At 40.5% G+C, this 22,658-nt stretch overlaps 1 protein-coding gene across 1 annotated transcript; it reads right to left on the minus strand.

Moving 5' to 3' along the window:
• Positions 1–1,909: 1,909 nt before the first annotated feature.
• On the minus strand, positions 1,910–14,754 carry SPARCL1 (SPARC like 1). The gene is made up of 11 exons (XM_059470544.1): positions 14,546–14,754; positions 11,347–11,464; positions 11,191–11,244; positions 7,574–8,716; positions 6,820–6,889; positions 6,026–6,153; positions 5,324–5,444; positions 4,448–4,584; positions 3,847–3,995; positions 2,786–2,934; positions 1,910–2,263 (listed from the first exon to the last, which is right to left on the minus strand). Exons 2-11 carry the CDS (start codon positions 11,398–11,400, stop codon positions 2,235–2,237), a joined length of 2,034 nt encoding a protein of 677 aa, XP_059326527.1. The 5' UTR covers positions 11,401–11,464; positions 14,546–14,754; the 3' UTR covers positions 1,910–2,234.
• Positions 14,755–22,658: the final 7,904 nt, after the last annotated feature.

A 22,658-nucleotide genomic window follows, 5' to 3' on the forward strand; every position in this document is an offset into this window, starting at 1 on the left:
AGAATCACTGGAAAGAGCAACCTTGAAATATAATCTTGTAAATTGTGCTGGTTTCTTACCATACAGGTGATGTGAATAACTTGCAGTCTGGAGGCTGATGGGGGCTTTCTGTAGCATTTGTGCTGCTAACAGGGGCTGCACAACAGTTGCTGACATTTCTCTCTGTGTTTTTAATCAATTGCTGTTAATTGTGTACTGGTGTCAGGAGTTGGTGACAGTGACAGCTGAAAGTTGATGTTGAGACCTGAGGACTTCAGGAATTTTGATCCATGGGTTGAAGTGAGTTGGTGATAAATGTCATGGTCTGGAATTACCTCGTGTAACAATACTGTGACACACTCATGCACTGTTGAGACTTTATCCACATCCTGCTTAACTAATGAATGTGTTTAGGACTTTCTCCTTTTCAACCCTACCCCTGCCTCCCAATTAGCTAGTGAAACCTGGAGGAGTTATGGGTGTTTATGCAGGAAACCCTGGGAATCTTGCAGAGTTATTAGTGTTCTTTTCAAAGGAAAAGGTAGTGTCAAAAGGTATTAATTTTTCTTTCAATCCTTGCTCACATCTTCCTGCCCATCTGTTTTCTTCTGTGATGTGCTGCACTATGCAGAGTAGACTCCCAGCAGCGTAGTTGGATTTTGAAAGCATGATCCATAAGAGCAGACCCTTCTTAGAGAGTTAGGGGATGTGGATCTGCAGTCTCTATATACAATTTTTAATATCTGTCTTGCATCAGAAAACCACAAAATGTTATGAATCATCACTTCTTCAGATGTTTTGGGTTATTAGTTTACTTCTCAGCTGATAAAAACTGCAGGTTTTTTTTGTAACAACCGCTACTAATCCTTAGAGGATCGACATGCTTGGTAGCGGAAATGTGTTATGAAAAGAGTATTTGTTGTTTATTTTTTCACTGTAGATATTCTGACTGTAGTGATGCTGGAGGAGTACTCGGGTGATAATACTGAGAGTACTAAAGCTGCAAACTAGAGACAGCATAAATTCTTTTTCCTGAAGAAATGGGCATTTGTGGGTTAAAGTCATTACCTTTTGAGGCCAGCTGTGTACTGGCAGTGTACTTGCAGTTTGAGAGCTGTGTTTTTGCCACCCAACCCTGTGTGGGGTAAACAAAAGACAGAGCAAATAAGCAGGTGGCTGCAGCCAGGCTGGAAAAGTGCTGTCAAAATTACTTTCTCTTCCAAGATATTTGACGTCCCAGGGAAAGGATCTTTTCCAAATGGAACTAGCATAGAGAATGTGCTTTTGTACATGCTGTCCAGGCTGAGTTATTTACACTGCTGTGTAATGTTGCAGAATGTGAAGTGAGCAACAAGTCAGGATTATGGAAAAAAAATGGCAGTGCTAGGAAGTAATCTCTGGTTTGTGTAAGAAGTCATTGTGTTGAAAATAATCACAGCTAGCTTAATTCATTGTATCCCAGGGCATCAGCCTGGCACTGGACTACGATTATCAGCCTTTGCTGGTTCAAGAGCAAATTAGCAGAGAGGATGGGACTTCCACTATTTAAGCTACCAAAATAGTATTTCTCACTCCCATCTTCTTTTTTTTGGAGACATGACATGGTACAGGTGAAAGGTGTTTGCTGATCCTTTGTGGGAATAGCATTTGGGGCTTTTTCCTTAAAGCAGAATATGTCCGGAATGTTTTCAGTGAAGTGCTTACCTTAAAATCACAAATTTATGAGGATTCAGGAATAATCTTATCCTGTCCTGAGTTTTTTTATGCTTAAATTGTGCCTCTCTTGAGGAGAGCAAAAGATGGGCAAAGGTGCAAGAAAAACAATTTTCTTCAACAAAGTTGTGATGAAACCCATATCTCCAATAGACTTCTATTTTATTTGACACTTCTATGCAGCGTGTTAAGGTGACAATACAGTAAATAAAGGAAACAGATCCCATTTCAGTGGGTGATAACATCTACATTCTATAATTCTACTGAAGAGTTTTGTGAACAGCATAGTCATTAGGTTAGTAGTATTTATTGGTTCAGAAAGATCATGGATACATGTGGGGGGGCAACACTGTTTTTTAGCTATGAAGTAGTTAAACTTTTCTGCTGTTAATGAATGTAGGAATTTTCTGCACTTGGGTTGTTTGATAAGAGTTCAGTGAACCTCATTCCACCATTTTCTTGAAGGCTGTTAAGCTGTTAATTACAAAAGTAAGCAGGATTCATCAATTTTAGTACAGTAGTGGGAGTCTGTTCAGCTGGGCTCAGAAAAGGAGATTTTCATTTATGTCCTCTGCAACAAAGAAGAAGAAAACATTATTAACATTTTATGCTGAAGAGACAGTTTTATGCTGTATCACTGTCAATAAAGTGACTGATGCTATGAATGAGCAATCACTGGCACAAGTATACATGTACTAAGATAACTCCTTGCAGCTTTCATCCTTCATGGCTGATAAAGTGTTATCAGAAGAGCTGGAAAAATTCTGGGAAGAGCAAAGGTTCCATGTATCTGACTTCTGACCAGAATCAGCCTCCACTTAAATTAGGGACTTTCTAGTAGGATTTTAAACACATTTGTTCAGTCTGCTTGTTTGGCCAAATGCCCTCTGTCCCATAACTCTTCTGGGATTAACCTGTGCTACATTGTTAACCCTCTTGACCTTTTGCAGGCTTGTTATTAGTGCTCTGTATTCCTCTTGGCACTGTAGCCATGGGCTTCTGCTCACAATTTCTTTGCCTTACTTTGAGATCTGAGTAATGTTCTTGGCAGGAACATTCTGTCAGGTACATCTGCCTATTCTTTTAGGTGTACCTTCCTTAATCCCAAAGCAGTGACACCATTCCTTCAAAGCAATGAGTTTGTCCTTGTCTCCATCGCACTCTAGGAAGAAACGGGTAATGCAGTGTTCCATGGGAACAAGGGAGGCTCTCAAGGGTGCAAGCTCCGAGTGTGTTAATAATCTGAAAGAAAGGACAGGTACGGAGAGCTGCATTTCCTTCATAAATCAGCAGGATTATCAAAGCTGATCTAAGATGCTACAAGACAGCAATGATGGCTTTATCAGAGATGCTCCAGTGGATTTTGTTGCGGTGCTTCCGCAACAATAGTGAATGTGTCCCAGGTCATGATAAAGATGTCTAATATCTGATGAACTAAAATGCTTTTGCTGAATGTTTGTTTGCCAACATCTTTTTTCCTACAACAAGTATTACTTTTGTAGTAATTACAGGTACTGACAGGAGCAACTTGCTCACAACTCATCGCTTGTGGAGTTTTGCTGTTAATCCTCAGGATATCAAGTTTGCAAAGTGCTTAACTGTGTTCTAAATGTTCTAAAACAGTAAGTGTGATTGTCCTGAGATATTGAAGGTCTGAACTTGGAAATACAGATTCCATCACTGGTTGATATGACCAAAACCTTGAAATATGAGTTATGTTCTCAGAAGGTGGAAGTTTCCTCTGGACTGTGACTATATGTGCTCCTTAAACTGAGAGACCTCTGTGGTGTTAGTTGAAAATTATGGATACCTCACTTTTGCTGCCAGGGCTCTGTCCTTTGTACTTAGCCTGTTTCTCTTAGCTTCAGTATAACAGGACTTCTTCCTGGCTGAGAGCATTAATAGGTATTAAGACACTGTAGAACTTACAGTGTAATACTTGATTGTGCAAGGCAAGAGGATAGCAGATTCTGACCTAGGATATGATCAGGAAAACAATGAGAGAAAAAGTTCTGTGTTAGACAGGGGGTGATAATGGCTTCTAACAGCTAAGGGACTGGTTCTGTATGTAGAGAATCCCTTGAGGTGTGTAGAAAAGTAAACTAGCCTGAGTTTAATCAGCAAATCAGAACTGAGCCATATATATTTTTTTACCTGTCAACAGGGTGCTGGTCAAGCTGGTGAAACTGCCAGTGCACAGGATACACATACATGTGGTAATTTTTCTCAAAGTCATGCAGGAGCAGCTCAACCGGGTGGTCACCAGCCCCAAGGCGCTTGTCGTTCTGATAGATCTTTTTTACCTGAGCTCAACACAGAAATTGTTATTTTTTGTTTCAGGTTGAAGATCTGTCTTGAAGAGAGCTATCTGGCAAGAAGGTGTTTTGGAGAAATGAAACTTGATAATAAAATATCCCTAGGGAAATGTGTTTTAGTGTTGGTGACCATATGTAGCATGAAAAGCTTGCCTTAGTAGTCCACGACATTTTTGCTGCTGTCTGTGTCACCTTTGGCAGTAACTAGAAAGGAAGTGAAATTCTTATGGTTTAATTGTCAAACTCAGCTAAGGGGGGCAGTAGCCTCAGCTTGTTAGGAGATTAAACCAGTTTTATCCCATCTTCTGTCCTGAGGTAAGCAACTCTTGTTTTGGGGGAAATAAGCCATCTTAGAAGTCGTCTAATTGATGCCATTTCGTATGAGATGTTCTGGACTAGTCCCTATAACTGCATGGTCTTATTTGACAAGGATTGCTGACCTTATTCCTTTGCTTTTCAGTTAGAATCCCAGAAGTGTTCAGGTCACGTTCATAAAATTGAATAAGGATGTTCTTAAGCCAGTCTCGCATACGGAGGGGAAACTGATCCACTTCATAATCAGTACAGGGGGGGATGTCTGTGCCAAAGAGAAAAGCTTTTGTTAACAAGTCATCTGTTAAGCCCCCATTTGAGCATTTCTGAGATTTGAGATCTACTTCCAGTAAAAATTAGAATTGATGGAGCTGTTAATACATAAAATTTTGAATGTACCTAATGTGTTCAATTAAAAATCTACAATTTTTTTAGTGCACGTGCTTAACCAGTTGTGCAAACCACAACCTTTATATATCTGTGCAGCTTTTGAGCATAATTGTGCAGTGAAGCTCTAATCAGTCAGTTGCATGAAAATAGAGTTTTTGACAGCAAAGGAATATTCTGGCTGGGAATGCACTTTCCTCCTGCCATATGCAGCAGTCAAAGAGGTTGGAAATCAGTTCTGGCTTTTAGATCCTGACTTCTACATTTTGCATCTAAGTTTGGTTGATGTTTTTTAGTTTTTTGTTTTCCATGGGGGTTTGAGAGTTAATAAATGAAAATTTATTAACTGGTCAAGAATTTACAAAAATCTTCAAAGGCTATAGCAATAGGAACATATAAGGCAGTGCAGGGGGAAGATAAGGTCAACAAAAAATTGGTGTAAGCACAGGAGAGATGTCTGGGTTTCAGATAATTTTTAAACATTGAAGACCTTAATTAGCAGATAATTGATGCACAAGTGGCAGATCACAGGAAGAAGGGTGATTTAGGGCTGGCAGATGTGTTAAACTACTGACTCTTTATACAGAGCTGAATTCTTCAAAGGAAAAGAAGCTTACATTTGCAGGAGCCCATATAGTCTAGGTGCAGTTGGCGTCCTATTTTTGTCCCTTCCAGTTGACATTTGGTGCCAAAGAGCTGACATGTGCCATCATAAGTCTTGTTATCCGTACCACAAACCTAGAGAAAGAAAAACCACCACCCCACCACTGTGTTGAGAAAAATCCTTGTCACTCAGAGGCATTACAGTAATAAAACATCATTAACGTGGTGAATACTAACGGAGTGCGTGTGATCAGTAGTATTGGAATTAGTTGTTGTTGTATGCCCTCATGAGGACTAGTTGTCTGTACTTGCATGCCCAGTTATGCAACACTTCAGTTTAGTTCTATGGTTGTAATATAGCCTCTGAGATGCTGTGGGATTATTTCACTGGATGTGTACTAAGCATGTGCTCTAAAATACCAAATGGATACATAGAATTTTTAGTGACAGGGAAAAGGTAGAATCCCTGAGACTGAGTGAAGCAAGTCAGTCACTCTGTAGTTACATGGGTTCATACTGCTCTCAAACCACACTCAGTGAGTTTGTGTGCTTTATACTTAATTTTTCAATTACTGGAATCACTCAAACTCACTTGCATGCTTTTTAGGGTAGAACCATGCTAAATAATAGCAGGGGAATATGTTATCTTGTGAACCCTTTAGGTTCACAAGCCCTTTAGGCTTTTCCCAGTCCTGTGCACTGGGTGAAATACTCACATGCTCATAGTCTTTGGTGGGAGGGCAAGCAGCAGGATCTTGGCAAATGCAGTGGGGTTTCCCTTGTTTGTCTGCATGACAGACTTTGCCTCTTTTGCAGTGGAAGTTCCGACATGTGTCTGGCAGTCCTAGCAGGAAAGAGGGACTATTAGAGGTGATGGGATAAAGCCAAGTGTTTGTCAGATACTACTGAGAGCCAAAGCAAAACAGCCTAGTATTCACCAAGAAGTTCAAATGCATTTTTAATTTTGCATTTTTAAGTTTGTTATGAAGCTGGATCTTGTATTGAATAAAACAAGCCACACTTTAAATGAGAATTTTTTGTGAGACTTCTAGCAGTCCCAGATTTGAATTGGATGGGGAAATTACTAATTTTTTTTAGAAAAAGCTGTTTGTTCTGTAGGGGCTGACATTCAGACATTCACCTCCAGACAACCAACTTCCTTTGGTGAAACATATCCCATCTGTCTTTGCTGAATCAAGCACTGGCCTTTGTCCCGCTCCTACTTGAATTCAAGCTACTGTTCTGAAACTGAAAGCTCTCAGTGCAAGGTAAGCCCCATTTCTGTATCACTAACACAAAAGTTTGTGCACTGCCTACAAATGTTTTTCACTAACAAATTACTAAATCCAAGGGAGTGTGGAAGGGGTTCTCTGGGAACACAGGATTAGGCACAAGCCCAGTTCAGTCACATGAAATCCTGTGCTGCAAAAGGCAGAAAAGAAATACAGACCAGCAGGTTCCCCAGTGGCAGAGAGTTGGGAGTTACATGACAGCTTTGCTTGGGGCTTACCAATGAGAGCCTCCTCATTCCTGCTGCTGGCACTTTCCATCTCACCATGGGAACTGTCTGTAGTCTTAACCTGCACAGTCACAGAGGCATAAGCAGAAAGTTGTGGTAAATCTTGGGAAGAAAAAAAATACTTGGCCTAATTTTTTTTCAGGTCCAAATACAGAGCTGACTGAGGCACAGTTTGCTCTGTTTTGCTATGCAAAACCTGTGAGAAGAGCATAAAGCCTCTGGTAGTATTACCATGCTCTTGTTATTTGGGGGAAAAATAGAGTAAGAGGTGGAGAGAGAGAGAGAGAGAGAGAAATGGGAACTCAGTAAGGCCTGAGTTTCTTATAATTATTCTATTGACTCTAGTCCTGCCTTTCCAAGCTGTTCACTTTTGTGTAGTATCATTTAAAATCTTTGTGAGAGATGAGTGAACAGGCTGGCCTAGTAAGCTGGAGACTGGGTTTCAGGTTTTTCATCTGTGTATCTGTATTTATTTGTGTGTTTCATTACACACCCCACTGGGTCTGGAGCTCTTATGTGAATGGTGTTCACTTCCTTTCTAGTCCAATTCACCTTAGTGCTCTGGATGCAGTGACACAGCATGACCCAGAGGAACAGTGAGTATAAAGGGAGATGAGACTTCTGCATATTAATAAGTCACCTGTTTTTCTCCAACAGGTCATTTCAATAATCAGGAATTTAAATTTAGAACTGGTTCCTCTCCCCCTTTTTGTAGTACTCAAGTTTTATTTCAAAGATAATTTACCTTATCTTCACTGTCCATTGAATTCATGTTCTGAATGGAGCTACTCATTTTCAGTTGCTGCTTGTTGTCAGAATTGGGTGGCTCATGAGCGTAGTAATCCTGTTCAGAGTGAGCAAGGTCTTTAATTTTGACAACTTGGTAATCCTCAGTCTCTCTGTGAACTGCAGTGTCATCTTCAATGGTTCCTTCCCCTCCAGGCTCGGTACTGGTGCTCTCCTGGTCATTACTCTGGATTCTCTCCTCTTCCTCATAGGCTGTTTCTTTCCAGGTATTGCTGAGATATTCCTCACCACCACTGTCATGACTGTCATCATCATTACTGTCTTCCCTATCTTGTGTTTTCCCCACTGTGTCATGATCACTCTGGTAGTTCACTTGAATATGGTAGTTTCTCTCTTGACTTTGCTGTTTGCCATCCTGATATTCATTATGGGTTTTTTGAGAGAAGGGGATTTCTTCTTCATAGGACTTCTTCCTGTTCTCCCTCTCTTCTTCCTCTAGGTTAAATTTCTTGCTGTGTCTCTTGGTTTTCCAGGTTAGTTGTCTGGAATCTCTCAGTTCATCATCTAATTGCATGCTGTTCTCATGTTCCTGTCTTTTGTATTGGTCACCTTGATGTGTCTGATGGTCTTTGTGTTTTGTGTCTCTGTAATCTGTTTCTTCACCCCATTTCTCATCCTCTTCTTCCATGCTTTCCTCATCATCACTTTCACTGTTTTTTTCAGACAGGCCAACAGCATTTTTGTTATATTTCCCCATGTTATGCTCATGCTCAAGGCTGAAAGCACCCACTGGGTGTTCTGTGTGGCCTGGAAGGTGTTGGTTTGCTGTGTTCCCATGTTTCTCATGGTTCCTGAGCTGGTTGTGCTCAGAGCTGGACTGTTCTCTGCCGCTGCTCCCAGAGTCACTGTCCTGGGTATCTGAAGCCAAACCTAGTTTATTGTGCAGTGCAAGGAAATCGATGCTTTTCAGGCTGTTTTTCACTTGATGCTTGCTCCCAGTTCTTTCTTGCTTCCTCATGGTCTGGGGCCCATCCCTGTCTTCAGAGCCTGGTTTTAAGTTTCTGGGAGTGGGCAGCAAATCATCCTCATCTACATACCCTGTGTTCTCTTCCTTTGAAGCTTCTGGATGAATATATTCACTCTTTAAAAAAAATTTAAATAGCAGATTAATAAATCTTAGGATTTATTTGAAGCTGATGCAGTGTTATTTTTGCCTTGTATTGCAAAGCATGGCACTGGCTTTATTTGTTTTCTTTGTATGTGCTCCTCTTAAACTAGCCTAGGGCACGACATTCACAGCTGATGTGCCTTCTCTTTCTCAGAAAATCTGTTTATCTGTCCCTTCTTCTATTGATGGAGTTTCTGGAGAGGTCTATCCAACTCTGTTTCAGAGAGAGATGCATATGGGCGTGTTGTGAAATCTCAGAATGCTTAATTAGTATTTTAGTCATAACCATAGGCACTTGTAGGCTGCAGTAATTATCACTTAGCTCAGAGAACGGGGATGTGAAACATAACTTCCTGCACAGATAAGGGAAAAATAAGGGACCTTGGAAAAGAGGAGCAGATGAAAAGAGAGCACCTCTCACAAGGTGTCATGGTAGTAATTCCTGAGAAGTGCCCTGCAATGATTTTATAATCCACATATAAATCTACTTTGAGTCCAATCTATCATTACTTCCTGGCTGAAGTCACCAAGAACTATCGTGTGTGGTGACAAATATAAAATCAACAATAGATGTTTGAGTGCCTTTTTTTTCTTATTCTGTCAAGACAATAGCAGAAGTGGTACCTTCAGTGGAAATGGTTCAAATGCTGAGGAGAAAGCAGGTACTGAAATGACTGTCAGGTCTTGCTGGAGCAATTGCCTTTCTGCTGCTGTGTGTGTTTCTGAACAACACCTATGGATGTTCAGTGTTGCCTACTGCTTACAAGAATGTAGCACCTGATGCTGATATTTCTTAAAGCTTTTGGGGGGTTTAATTTGGGAAGAATGGTCCTTCTCATTTGGTCCATCCAAGTTGCTGGAATAGCTTTTTTCCTTTAGTTTGACTGCTTGGAAACAAGCACTCTACTCACAAGCATTTATTTTATTTTTGAAGGTAAGATTGAATATATTAATTTGATTCTGGTAGATCAGCTATATCCTATTTCCTAATGTCAAAGTGGTATCTTAATATTTTACTGTTTTGTCTTTTGCCTGGTGTCCTTGCTGATGTGGAAATAGCTCAGGGAACTATATTCACTGTATCAATTCCAACTCTAACTTTTTCAGGGGAAGACTGTATGTCTAACAGAATCTAACAGAGTCTAACAGAATATAACAGAAATTCACTGGAGCTTTTCCAAAGTTCTACAGGTTCAGAAAACACAAGGCCAAACAGTCTTTAAGATTTTCTGTTGTGGGTACCTGTGCTTGAAGTAGCAGTTTGAGAAAGATTTGGCTCATGTCTTGACAGGAAGCCTTGTCCTGCACCGGTTCTGCAGAGATGTGCCTGGATACAGCTTCCGGGTGCTGCTTCCTGTTATACCTTTGTCCCCTGGGTAAAATCAGCTCTTAGAACTCAAGCACTCGTGAAGGAACCTGGGCAAATTTTATCACTATCTGTGATTAGATACTGTGGGGGAGAGCTGGCTTTTGGTAGATGATGCACACACTTGGAACTGATGATTCATTGGCTATTGCAAGGTTTTGCTTTGATGTGTCTTATGTGTATTATTTCTGGTAGAGAGCTGTAGGCTGCAAACTAATCTTTGTACCATTTCCGCTGCTGGATGCTTCATTAGGAAAAGTTAATTTTTTTTGTTTTCATAGTGCAGAGCATGATCCAGATTGACATGAAATGTATCTGGAAAACTGTATAGAGTGGGATATAGTTTATAATTAAAAAAATTTTAAATGGTTAGCATAAGAGTTGGGATTTTGAATCTCTTACTACAGAGCATGATATGAGTTTAGTAGTTCTGAAACCCCCAGTGGCTTGGAGACAAGATCCATTTGTGTCTGTATCACAAAGGCTCAGTGCAATAAACAGGAATTTTTATTTGAGTCAGCCATGAATGCAAAAGTATGGGCATCATCATTAGCACACATATGTGGCATAGGGAGGGCTGGTGCAATCCTCTGTCTCATTGCCATCAGGGCATCTGGCCTGTCAGCCGCAGATTACTCTGCCAGGACAAGCTGTGTCCAATGCTCTGCACCATGAATAGTGAAACATATGGTGGCTAAAATTCTTACATATTTGAGACTGCATGTGATCCCCTGGTGTGATAAATTGAGGATTTCATCCTCCTCCTATACTGGAGCTGTGATAACAACAATTTTGTCACTGGAGCTTATTATTTGTGCAAATATGGGCAATGATGATATGTGGGGATTCATTTAAGATAATTTTCTCAATAAGTAAGACTTCCATTTTGAGCTTTAGATTTTGTCCTGTTTGCAATTGTTAATATGCAAGGAATGAGATACTTGCACTAATTCTTGAGGTGAGAGGGCCTAAAGTTTTTTAACATAAATCAATTTGCCAAGCAGTATGTATGTGGTAATGTGTTTTTATATTTAGGATTAATAAAGTAAGTTACTTCTTATTGTTTAAAGAACAAGAGTACCTTTTCTGGAGTTTTCTGTCTGTGAGTTCTGAGCTTGTGGTTTACAGGATGGGTCTAAAAAAGACAAATATATGAATATCTGCACATCCATAAGCATAGGATATTCTCAGAATAGGAAATTAAGTGCCTGATAATAATAGCCTGGTGAGGACTTACTGAAATAGCAAAAACTGGTCCTACAAGACAAATGAAGAGGGCTACAGCCTTCATGTTTTCCAGATCTTGTAGAGGACAATAGTTGATGGTACAGGGGTAGAGCTTAGAGGTTTCCTTTCTGCAAGAAACATGAGAACAAAACAAGTTAGGATTTGGGTATAATGACCTAGAAATATCTGATGGAAGCAATGTAGTGGTTCCCTTAAATTGTGAAGGCTAGAGACCCACAAAATTGTTACACAGTATCCTGCAAACTCATATGTGAGACCGGCTTAACTAGAGGACACTTTAGTCTCAGTTCTTTGACAGTGATGAAGGTACAGGCTGTGTTCACAATCTCCAGGTGGGTGTTCCTGAAAGGCAGAGCTGTGAACGGACATAGGTTAAGTATTTAAATACTTACAGATAGTGGTAAGTACTTTCCACCCCTATGAGATACCACTTTGTGAAAAATGCCTCTTTTAATTGAAGGCAACAAAGTGAGGCAGTGCCTGCTTGTGGCACCTCTGCAGCTGAGGTGTCTCTTGGCTGCTCCCCTCTGTGTCTGGTAGGAAGAATTAGGTGGTGAAATTCTGCTCAGCAGGTCTCCAAGCTCAGAAGTGCTGCCCAGGCTGCTGGAAGAAGGGGTGCAGTCCTGCTTCTGTGTTTTCTTGGAAATTGTCACCCAAAGTGTACACTTTTGAAAGATCCCTCTGCTAAAGAGTGTTTAATGTAATTATCTTTCCTCAATGAAGATCAAAATACTCATTAGTGGGGCATATCTTGTATGCAGTCCATTTTTCCTTGCAGTTAGTCTCCAAATTACCTCTCGACTAATTATCTATTATCTCTTTGGCATTCACAGTTAGTTGTCCAAGATGTTTTCAGAGGGAAAGGCAGAATACAACAAAAGCCAATAATGAGCACATACAAAATGCCTCACTGGGCTGGATATGGGCAGTCACTCCAGATCAGGGCAAGTATGGTTAGACTGAGGATTATGCAGGCAACTTGCCAGAAATGCAGGGCAATAATCCAACTTCATGTAAAGCCCTAAAAACTGCATACTGTGCTTTTTGAAGGCCTTGCAAGTGACTGAGGAAAGAAGGATTTGAATGTCAGGTAGGCTTGATTTCCATTTCTTTCTGTTGCTGGTGAGCAACACAGACCTGGGCATGTCACTTAACTGAGTTTCCTTTTATAAAACTCTCATTTGTCATATTTGTTTTGGTAAACTAGTTTGAGAGTTATAAATGAAAAGTTCTCCATGTTGTGTTTTATTTATAATTGCAGTTTTATAATTTGGCTTGTCTCTATCTGTAAATGTTGCCTCTACCACCTTTGCTCAAATAATCAAAAACTAGTTGGAATAAATCTGAGTTAAGGTGGCAGGACAGGGCTTTTGTATTTTCTTTTTAACAGCAAGCCTGCAGCAGCCCATAGGAAGTATAAGGCTTGAATTAAGTATTTAGTCCTGAATAAGTATTAAATTATTAGGGAAGCCTGACCACACTGATTGGAGTGTCCTATGATGGATTGTGAGATGATATTTTTTACACTAAGTGGGAAGGCTCTTCATTCTTGCTTTGCTTTTAAAAATTCTTTCCTAGGACATATTTGGAAGTTAATCTTTTGTAACACATAAGTTTAATACAACTGTCAGAAAGGAACAATTACACAAGAAACTTTTTTAAAAAATATGAGCAGGGAGACATCTCTCTGGGAAAATGAAATCATTATACTCTGCAGGAGAATTTGTAGCAAAACCTAGCCAAAAGGTGAATAGGAAAATTTCTTGTATACAATGGGGTTTTTGACCAAGAAATGAGTAATTTAACTATACTTCATCTTGGGTTATTGAGCAAGCAATGCTGACAAGGGATGCTGGGTTTGCATGGCATGGAGGCTACAGGCTGCCATTTTAATAGAGTCAGCAGTCACTTGAAATACTAATCAATTACATGAATCTTTAATAAAACCATAAGTGTGATACTTTTAAATTACAACTGTTATAGCACATTCCTGTCTCCAGATCTGTCTCAAAAGCCCCTTGTGAGAGCATGAGCACATTATACATGTAGAAGCTGGTTCATGTGTGCACACACATAAAACTCATAGGCAGATTTTGAGGCAGATTTCTGATCTGAGTAAAAGAAGAGATCACAAAAAGGAAAAAAAATTTAAAGCATTAAAATTATTTCACTCATTCTGTACCAGTAAATACCTGATAGTGAGAATTGATCCCTCTGATGCTGCCAGTTTTACAGCTGCAAAAGCCATTGGACATAAGTCCTTGATGGCTGGCTGCAATAAGATCAAAACCAAACCAAAAGTATTTCAGGACAAGTTAAAACAATTTTTAACAAACCATTCACATTAACTTACTGTACTTGTTTAATCTCTTATGTTTCCTTTCTACCATTTCATTTTATTTAATGCTTGTGTAGATCTTGTTAGATCTTTAGTTTTTAGAGGTTTGGGTTTTTTTTTTTAATTGGTTTTTTTCTTTGTTTATTTTTTATTTTTTAACAAGAGCTGTCTGTAATTTAAGACCAGATCAAGTCACAATGAGCTGCTTTGATTTAATTTGAGGAGGATCAAAATGAGACTTACTTATTATGCAGAATTATTTTGATATTAGTTGGTGGGTTTTGTCTTCTCCCAGATCCTGCATTTCTTTCAAGGGTTCCCTGTTTGGTACGTGTTTTCACTAGGTCTACCAACACGTTTTTGAAAGGTTCCTCCAAGACCAGCCAGCATTTCTCTCTCTTTCTTTTCCAACATGAGAAAAGAAAGTGAATCTGTTTTTTTGGTCTTGTCTATTGGACTAAGGTTCCTGAACTGATATTTCAAGAAACTGTTGAAGGGAAATTAGGTCGCACCGTGGCTTTCAGCTGGACCACTGTATGGCTCCAAAGGAGGTGTGTGCTTTTCTTGGCTCTTGTTGGCCGTAATGCTTTATTGCTTTGCAGGATCACTGGTAAAATAATTATTCCAGTGGTAAGATAAGGGTTGTATTCCTAAACACAGAAACTACACATTATTTTCTCTTATAAAGGTAATTTTCTGTTCTAGACATAAACATCTGAAATGTGTTATCCTTAAAACAGATGACACTCTATGAAAGCTTCAGCTCTTTTGTAGTCAGTGGAAAAAAATTGCAGAAGGTTAGATATAAAACATTCTAAAGTTTTAATTAAGAATAAAGAAGAAACAGTACCATAGCAGTAGAAGAGGTGCTCCTTCTTGGCCTGCCACTGATGTACCAGAAATCCTTGAGCCTTGCAAAATGTTGCTGCTTTTCCTGAGATGTGTTTTGGTGTCTGGAACAGACCTTCCCACCATGTGCCTTGTGCTGCAAGTGTCAGTGAAGGAGGATGGTACTCTTTGGGTCTTGGTTGAACAAGGAATCCTAGGCTTCCATGGGGCGAGGTGGGGGCAGTGGGCTGGTGGAATTCTGCTGGATTATTGAATCAGAAAGACAATTCAGTGTCACGGGCTCTGGGCCAGCGGAGCTCAGCGGCTGTGTGGGAAGGACATATTCAGTGATTTGCAGGGAGGGGAGCCAAAGGGAGTGGGTGCAAGAGTTTCTGCTGCCTCAGCTGCTCCCAGAAGCGCTGAACCAAGGGATCTGCTGGGGCAGCCACAGTGTTGGCTGGAAAAGTGGAACACAGGGGATGCCAGCCCCTGCTGAACTGCCCAGTGCTGTTTCAGTATGCTGCACATGGTGCGAGTGAGCCTGCAAAAAGGTAGAAATTCTAAATTAGGTATGTAAAACCCAGAATTGGTTGGAGGCTCTTGCATAACTGAGGAGTTTGCTGTTTGGAAGCTGTTGCTATGGCTGTGCTGCCTGTCTGCCATCAGAGCGAGCTGGTGAGGAGTGTGCAATCCTCCATGAGCCTCTGCAGCAGAGGCTTTGTGGCTTCTGGTTCTGCAAGCATTAATAAGTTTATTCTTTATTATTTTTTTTTTTTTTTGTCATCTCATTATTCCATAAAATGCTCCACCTGAACTGGAGTGTTTTCTGGGAAGTTGTCCAGAAATAGTGGAGGGAATGCACCAATGTAAGAGCAAAAGCACTTCCAGTGATAAAGGCAGCAAACCAGTCTAAAATTCCACATTCTGCCAATATCCTTTCTTCCTAAGGAGGGCACTTTACGTATTGTGTTGACATGATTGGAAGAGAGGTTGAAGCAAAATGAGATAAAGTGTGTGAATGGTAAGAACTGTAATGCAAATGCTGAAAATTCAGTCCCTTTAGATAATATTTTAATTGGTTCTTTTTAAAGTTACAGTTTTACTGGCTTCTCTTCTGTTCACCCAAAATGGCAATAGACAATGGGTGTTGATTAGAAAAAATAGAGTGAGAAATGTACAAAAATTTACTATGTTTTATGTGGCCAACTGTGAAGTTTATAGTTAACAAAAAATTTTTTTAAAAAACCAAAAGAGCCTGAAATCAGAGCTAAGCCCTCACTCTGTACACCAAGCAGAAAAAAAACCCCTTTGACAAAAGTCCATGAGAAATTCTTTAAATCCTTTTCCCTTTTATCTCTGCTTCTCTGCCTGGAAACTAATCCATGCCTATTGGAGTTGAAATTCTGCTTGTCTGTCAGCCAGTCGGTGCCTGAAAGGAGTGGGCATTATTTCAGAACTTCCTGTTTGTTTTTTCTTTTGTTGTGCATGCTGAAAAGATGATTGGTTTTATCTATTCAAAACTCTTTGTGCTGTACCATCAGATTACCATTATCAGCTTTGATAACTGGGTTATCAAAGATAAGTGGCTTTGCTGTGATTTTTCAGTGTTTGAGATATGGATGGACTCTCAGCTGATAAAAGAAAACTGTTCAGGTGGCAACCCAGAAATTAGGACAAGTACAGCAATGTTAATTTTATGGTAATATATTATATGGTAATATTATATATTAATATATAAATATATTAACTCTTTTTGTCATAAGATTTTCTGATAATGGCTATTAACCTTGCCTTGAAGTTCTTAATTCACAGAAAAAAAGTGCCAGACTCTGAAGAATTGTGCAGAAACTTGAAGTGGAAATTTGTAGGAGTCTGAAGGTTATTATTGGAAAACTGTATGTGATTTGTAGGCTTTGCCTGATTCTGCATTTAAACAGCTTTCTTAGGACTTACAGGACAGTGGGGAGGAAACATTTTGGTTTGGAGGATATTGAGGAATTATTGCTTATCAGAGCTGTTGCATATTTACAAAATACTTCATTAAGCAAAATTTTCAATCTTTACCTTTGATGACAAAATGCTTCACTGAGAACATCTCTGGTTGTTTTCTGATGTCGCTGAGAGGTCTGGGCTTGTCTTGGAGCCATCAGTCCTAGTGCTGCAGTCCTCAGCCAGTCCCTTTGTGTCAGGCAGTGTGCTTTCTGGAAACCTTTCCAGTGGTGGATTAGTAATTCCCTAACCAGAAAGAGGTGCTGGGCTATCGAGGTGAAGTATGGGGGGAAGAGGGGAGGCAAGCAGCTGCTGAGCCAAGTGAAAGGGAGGATATGCAGCAAACAATAAAGATTAAACATAGAAGAAAGAAAACCGAGGAGTACAGGGCGGTGAAAAAATTTGATTTATCTGTCTCACTGTGGCAGCTGCTAGACAGACACTTTAAACAAAGGAAGAAGAGCAAAACCTCAGAGGATTTTGTGTTATATTTATTAATGTCCCTGTCTCTGGCAGCAATGATCTGTGGGTCAAATTGACTGTGGATTAGGCTCAAAAGACATGTTTTTATTGGAGCTGTCTGCCCTTTTGCATGCTCAGTCCTGCCAGAGGGTTCATATTTCTGCCCACAAGAGAGTGGTGTTGAGCCATTGGCTTCCAGACCACTCACCAGGCTTCAACTTCCAGGTTTTTAAAATGAAAAGTAAATTTTAACATCAGTGTGTGACAGTGTTCACAGGGGTTTTCAGGATGAGGGAAGAGACGTAGATCTGAATCCACATTTCAGAAGGCTTGATTTATTATTTTATTATATATATTATATTATAACTATAGTAAAGAATAGAAGGAAAAGTTTCATCTCAGAAGGGTGGCTAAGCTAAGAATAGAAAGGAATGAATAACAAAGGTCTGTGTCTCGGACAGAGAGTCCAAGCTAACTGGGCTGTGGTTGGCCATTAATTGTAAACATCCAAGATGGGCCAATCACAGATGCACCTGATGCATTCCACAGCAGCAGATAACTGTTGCCCGATTGATAAATGACACAAAACTCGGATAAGTTTTGTGGGTGCTTTATTAAGGGCCCGGGGAACTGGGGGACTCACGTCCCAAAGTCCGAGCCCCCGAATTCGCGTATGGGTGCTTCCCTCTTATACATGCGATTCACAACAAAGTCTCTAAGGAACAGTTTCCCCGTTCCCCTTGCCTGGTCACAGACCCCTTGTGATACATTCCTTGGTTCACAAATAAGATCATTAATCCTCTGCTTATCTTATTCTAAGAGCATTGTATGCTGCCTCTAGACAGTTTAGCATTCTTACCTTCTTGCACTAGTTTAATTATTTATTAAATCTCTAAGACTACCTGCTAGGTAACACACAAAACCCAACACACTTTCAACGGCTACAAAACTACTTTTTAACAAACCAGTTCACACACAACTCACTATAATTAAATATTTTGCTAAATTTCATTTCTTTTCCAACATTTCTCCCCTTTTGAGCATCCTTCAGTCCTGCTGCAAGGATGCTCAATCAACAGTAACATCTTCATAACGAGGTGGGGAGTGTTCTTCATTCTGCCGCCCACGGGTCATCGCCTTCAGCAACCAGAGAGATCGCCTCTTTTCTTTTTCGATCACACCTAAGAGGCATCTATACAATCTATATAGTCACTAAAAATACTAAAAACATTAGTACATACTGTATAGCAGACGTAATCCAGCCAGACAGGTGAAGCCTCAAAGAATCAAATACTGCTCTTATCTAATTATGCTGTGCTTCCCTTTCAATTTCTTTGGTTTAATTCGAATCTTGAGTAGGGCCAAAGGCAAAGCTTGAGGCCAGTGCAGTTTAGCTTCTTGGCAAATCTTTTTGATTTGTCTTTTCAGGGTTTGATTCATCCTTTCCACCTGCCCACTAGACTGAGGTCTCTAGGGGGTATGCAAATTCCAGGTTATATCTAACATTCGTGCTAATTCTTGCACTACTCCGGCTATAAAATGCGGACCCCTATCTGATGACAATCTTAAAGGTACTCTAAATCTTGGTATTATTTCTTTTAACAAGGTTTTTACCACCTCCTTAGCCTGATTAGTTCTACATGGAAAAGCTTCCGGCCACCCTGAGAATGTACATACATACACTAACAAGTATCTGTATCCCTGTGCCCTAGGCAATTCAGAAAAATCAACTTGCTAGTAATCTCCTGGTTGTGGCCCGACTTGCAACTTTCCCATTTGTATTTGTCTCTTAACTACTGGATTATTTTTCAAACATACTGGGCACATTGCATTAACTCTTTTTGCCATTGTTAACATCTGATTAGAGATTATCTCATTCTTCAAAAATTTTACCAATACTTCTGCCCCCCAATGACATTTATTATGTTCTGATTCTAAAATAAATTTCATTATGCGGGTAGGTACCACTATTTGTCCCATTGGTGTAACGTACCACCCAAGTTGATTCTTCTGTGCCCTTAGCAAGTTTATTAGTTTTCTATCTTCTATTGAATATTTGGGCTCCTGATTCAGGTATGGGGTAGCCGGATTTGTTCTTACCGGTACCAATGCCATTTGAGTCCATACTTCTCATGCCACTTGCCGAGCTGTAACATCAGCAAATCGATTTCCTCTGTAAACATCTCCTTCCGCAGTCTGATGTCCTCTAACATGCATTACTGCAACTGCTTTGGGACTGTGTACCGCATCTAGTAGCTGTAGCACTTCTTCCCGGTGCTTGATGTTGGTTCCCTGTGAATTCAAAAGCCCCCTTTCCTTCTATAACGCCCCATGTACATGAACCACACCAAAGGCATATTTAGAATCTGTCTAGATATTAACCCTTTTGTCTTTGCTCAAATATAGGGCTCTGGTGAGTCCAATCACCTCTGCCTTCTGGGCTGAAGTTCCAGGTAACAAAGCTTTTGCCTCTATTACTTGATCTAATGTTACTACTGCATACCCGGCATAGTGAGTCCCATTCTCGACAAAACTGGATCCATCAGTGTATAGTTCCTATTCAGGTTCTTCTAATGGTTCATCTTTTAGGTCGGGTCTGCTGGCATATACTTGTTCAATTACTTCTACACAATCATGCACCAGTCTCCTAGCCTCCTGGTCACTGCGTAAAAACTCTGCTGGATTAACATGATTAGTAGTCCTTATTTCAATATCATCTTGTTCTCTCAGGATGGCCTGGTATTGCAACATTCGACTGGATGATAGCCAGTGACCCCCCTTTTGCTCCAAAACGGCCATGACCATATGGGGAACAAACACTTTCATTTTTGCCCCCAAAGTCAATTTCCGGGCCTCTTGAATAAGAATTATTGTTGCCGCCACGGCTCGTAAACACGAGGGCCACCCGGAACTTACCGAATCTAGTTGTTTAGAGAAGTATCCTACTGGCCTCTACCAGGATCTCACCTTCTGGGTGAGGACTCCTAATGCCAGTTTTTGCCTCTCATTCACGTACAACTGGAATTCCTTGGTCACGTCAGGGAGTCCTAGGGCTGGGGCCTCCTTTAGTGCCTGCTTCAATTCCTGGAAGGCCTTCTTTTGCTGTCTCGTCCACTCTAACCGATGCTGCTTCAAGGCCTCATATAGTGGCTTGGCTAGGAGACCGAAATTCATGATCCACAGTCGACACTATCCCACCATTCCTAGAAAAGATCTCAATTCTTGATGGTTACGAGGCAAAGGAATAGCACATATTGCCTCTATTCGGTTTACTCTCAAACGTCTCTGCCTTTGTGTGATCTCACAACCGAGGTAAATAACGCTATTTTTGACCAATTGAGCTTTTCCCTTAGAAACCTGATACCCTGCTTGGCCAAGCATGTTGAGTAATTTAATTGTTAATTCTACGCACATTTCCCTTTCCTTAGTAGCCAGAAAAATGTCGTCCACGTACTGCAGGACTACATACAAGGATGGGGATATTGTTGCCTGGGTTATCTTCCATTCCTCCAGCTCCTTGGCCAGTTGGTTTCCAAAAATAGTAGGGGAGCATTTAAATCTCTGTGGGAGTCTCGTCTACATAAGCTGCTACTTTCTCTCAAAATCAGGACTCTCCCACTCGAAGGCAAAATATTTCTTACTCTCTATTGCCAGTGGGATGCAGAAGAAGGCATCTTTAAGGTCAGTCACTGAGAACCATTTAAACTCCTCTGATACAGATGTTAACAAAGTATAAGGATTAGCAACAACTGGATGTATGTCTTTCACTATTTCATTAATAGCCCTTAAGTCCTGTACCAAACGGTACTTACTATTAGGTTTCTTTACTGGAAAAATTGGAATATTATACTCCGATTCACATTCTTGTAATATTCCTTGAGCCAAAAATTGTTTAATTAACGGGGCTACTCCCCTCCTTGCCTCAAGCTTCAAGGGGTATTGCTTTATCTTCACTGGTCGGGCCCTTTCCTTTAGTTCCACCTTTACTGGCTGTGCAGCTTTAGATTTTCCGGGGACCCCTGACTCCCATACCCAGGGTACTACAGCCTGCTCAATTTCTTCTGGAATAGGAGAGGCATCCACTTCCTTGATCACAAAAATGCCTGCTATTTGTTCTTCAGGTATTTCCAATTTCACCCTTCCTCCTTCAAATATTATTTTCACATTAAGTCGGGACAACAGGTCTCTGCCAAGAAGGGGTGTGGGGCAGTTTGGCATATACAAAAATTGGTGATCTAATTCCTTCCCCCCAAACCTAAGATTTAAAGGTTGTAAAAATGGTTGTTCCTCTAGCTTCCCTGTTGCCCCCACCACTTGTACCGTTGTGTCACTCAAAGGTCCCAATCCCAATCTACAGAATAAGTAGCTCCAGTGTCTACCATAAATTCTTGATCCTTTCCATCTATTTCTAAAACTACCCTTAAATCCTTTTCTAGTCAGCTTTGATTCTGATAGTTTCCCAAAACTAGTGCTTGAGCGACTTCTGCTGGTCCTCCCATAAATCTTCCCACAGGGGCATTCCCCATTGGACTTGTCTTTAATCCCATGTTTCTCATGCCCATACCTCCTCTAACCGGGCATTCATTTTTCCAGTGTCCCAATTGTCGGCAAAAGGCACACTGGTTTGGATCCAACCTCTCCATGTTAGGTGCAAACCCAAATCCTCCCCGACCTCTTGGAAACCCCCTCTGTCCGTGATTAGTTCCTCTCCGACCTCGACCCCTAATGGGTCTTCCTCCTGCCCCTGTCTGTTGCATTACAGCCAGAATACTAGCTTGTTGTCTTTTTGCAGTTTCTTTTTCCTTGTTGTTGTATACCTTCCACGCTACCTCCAGCATTTTTTCGAGTGGCTCTAACAACTATTTCCTTTTTCGTGGAATCCATTATAGTATCTAATAATACCTGTAAATCATTCCAGTCTGGATTCTGAGTCTTTATTACCATTTTAACCACTCTTGCCACACTTTCAGGATCTTCCCGATAACTCCCCGCTGATTGCTTCCATATTACCAAATCTCCGGGGGAGAAAGGCACCTTTATAAGTATCCTTTCTCCCTGTGGTCCCACAGCTTCCCTCAACGGCGCAATTAACTGTGGCCCCTTCTGCCCCTTCCTCCCCTTGCTAGTCCGCCCTGCTAACGGAGTTCTTTTAACACTCTCATTCTTTTCACCATCACCACCATCACTATCACTCTCACTAGATCCCGTTTTTATAGCTATATCCGCAGGGGGAGCAGGGGGCACATTAGGAGAAACCGGAACCTTTGGAGGTGCTATACAATAAGACAAATCTTCCTCTATTGAAGGATACAAATTACGCTCCTTTCTTTCTTTACATCCTACACACTCCCTTTCATCATTCACTTCTAAAACCAAAATACTACATTCCTTTTGCCATTCCTCTTTCCGATATAAAATGAAAAACAAATCCAAATATGGTATTTCATCCCATTTCTCATTCCTCCTTAAAAATTGCATCAAAGATTCCATTATCCCCAATTCCAGTGTACCATTCACCGGCCATCCCGCTTCCCCAATCTCATATTCAGGCCACCAATGATTACAATAATCTATCATTTTGCTTTTATCCAATTCTTGATAATACCCTTCACTTTTCTACCGTTTCAATATACAACCTAATGGTGTATTTCCAGGTATTTTACCGTTGGCTTGCACTAAGGTTT

Source organism: Ammospiza nelsoni, chromosome 4 (genome assembly GCF_027579445.1).
Source record: "Ammospiza nelsoni isolate bAmmNel1 chromosome 4, bAmmNel1.pri, whole genome shotgun sequence".
Lineage (NCBI taxonomy): Eukaryota > Metazoa > Chordata > Aves > Passeriformes > Passerellidae > Ammospiza > Ammospiza nelsoni.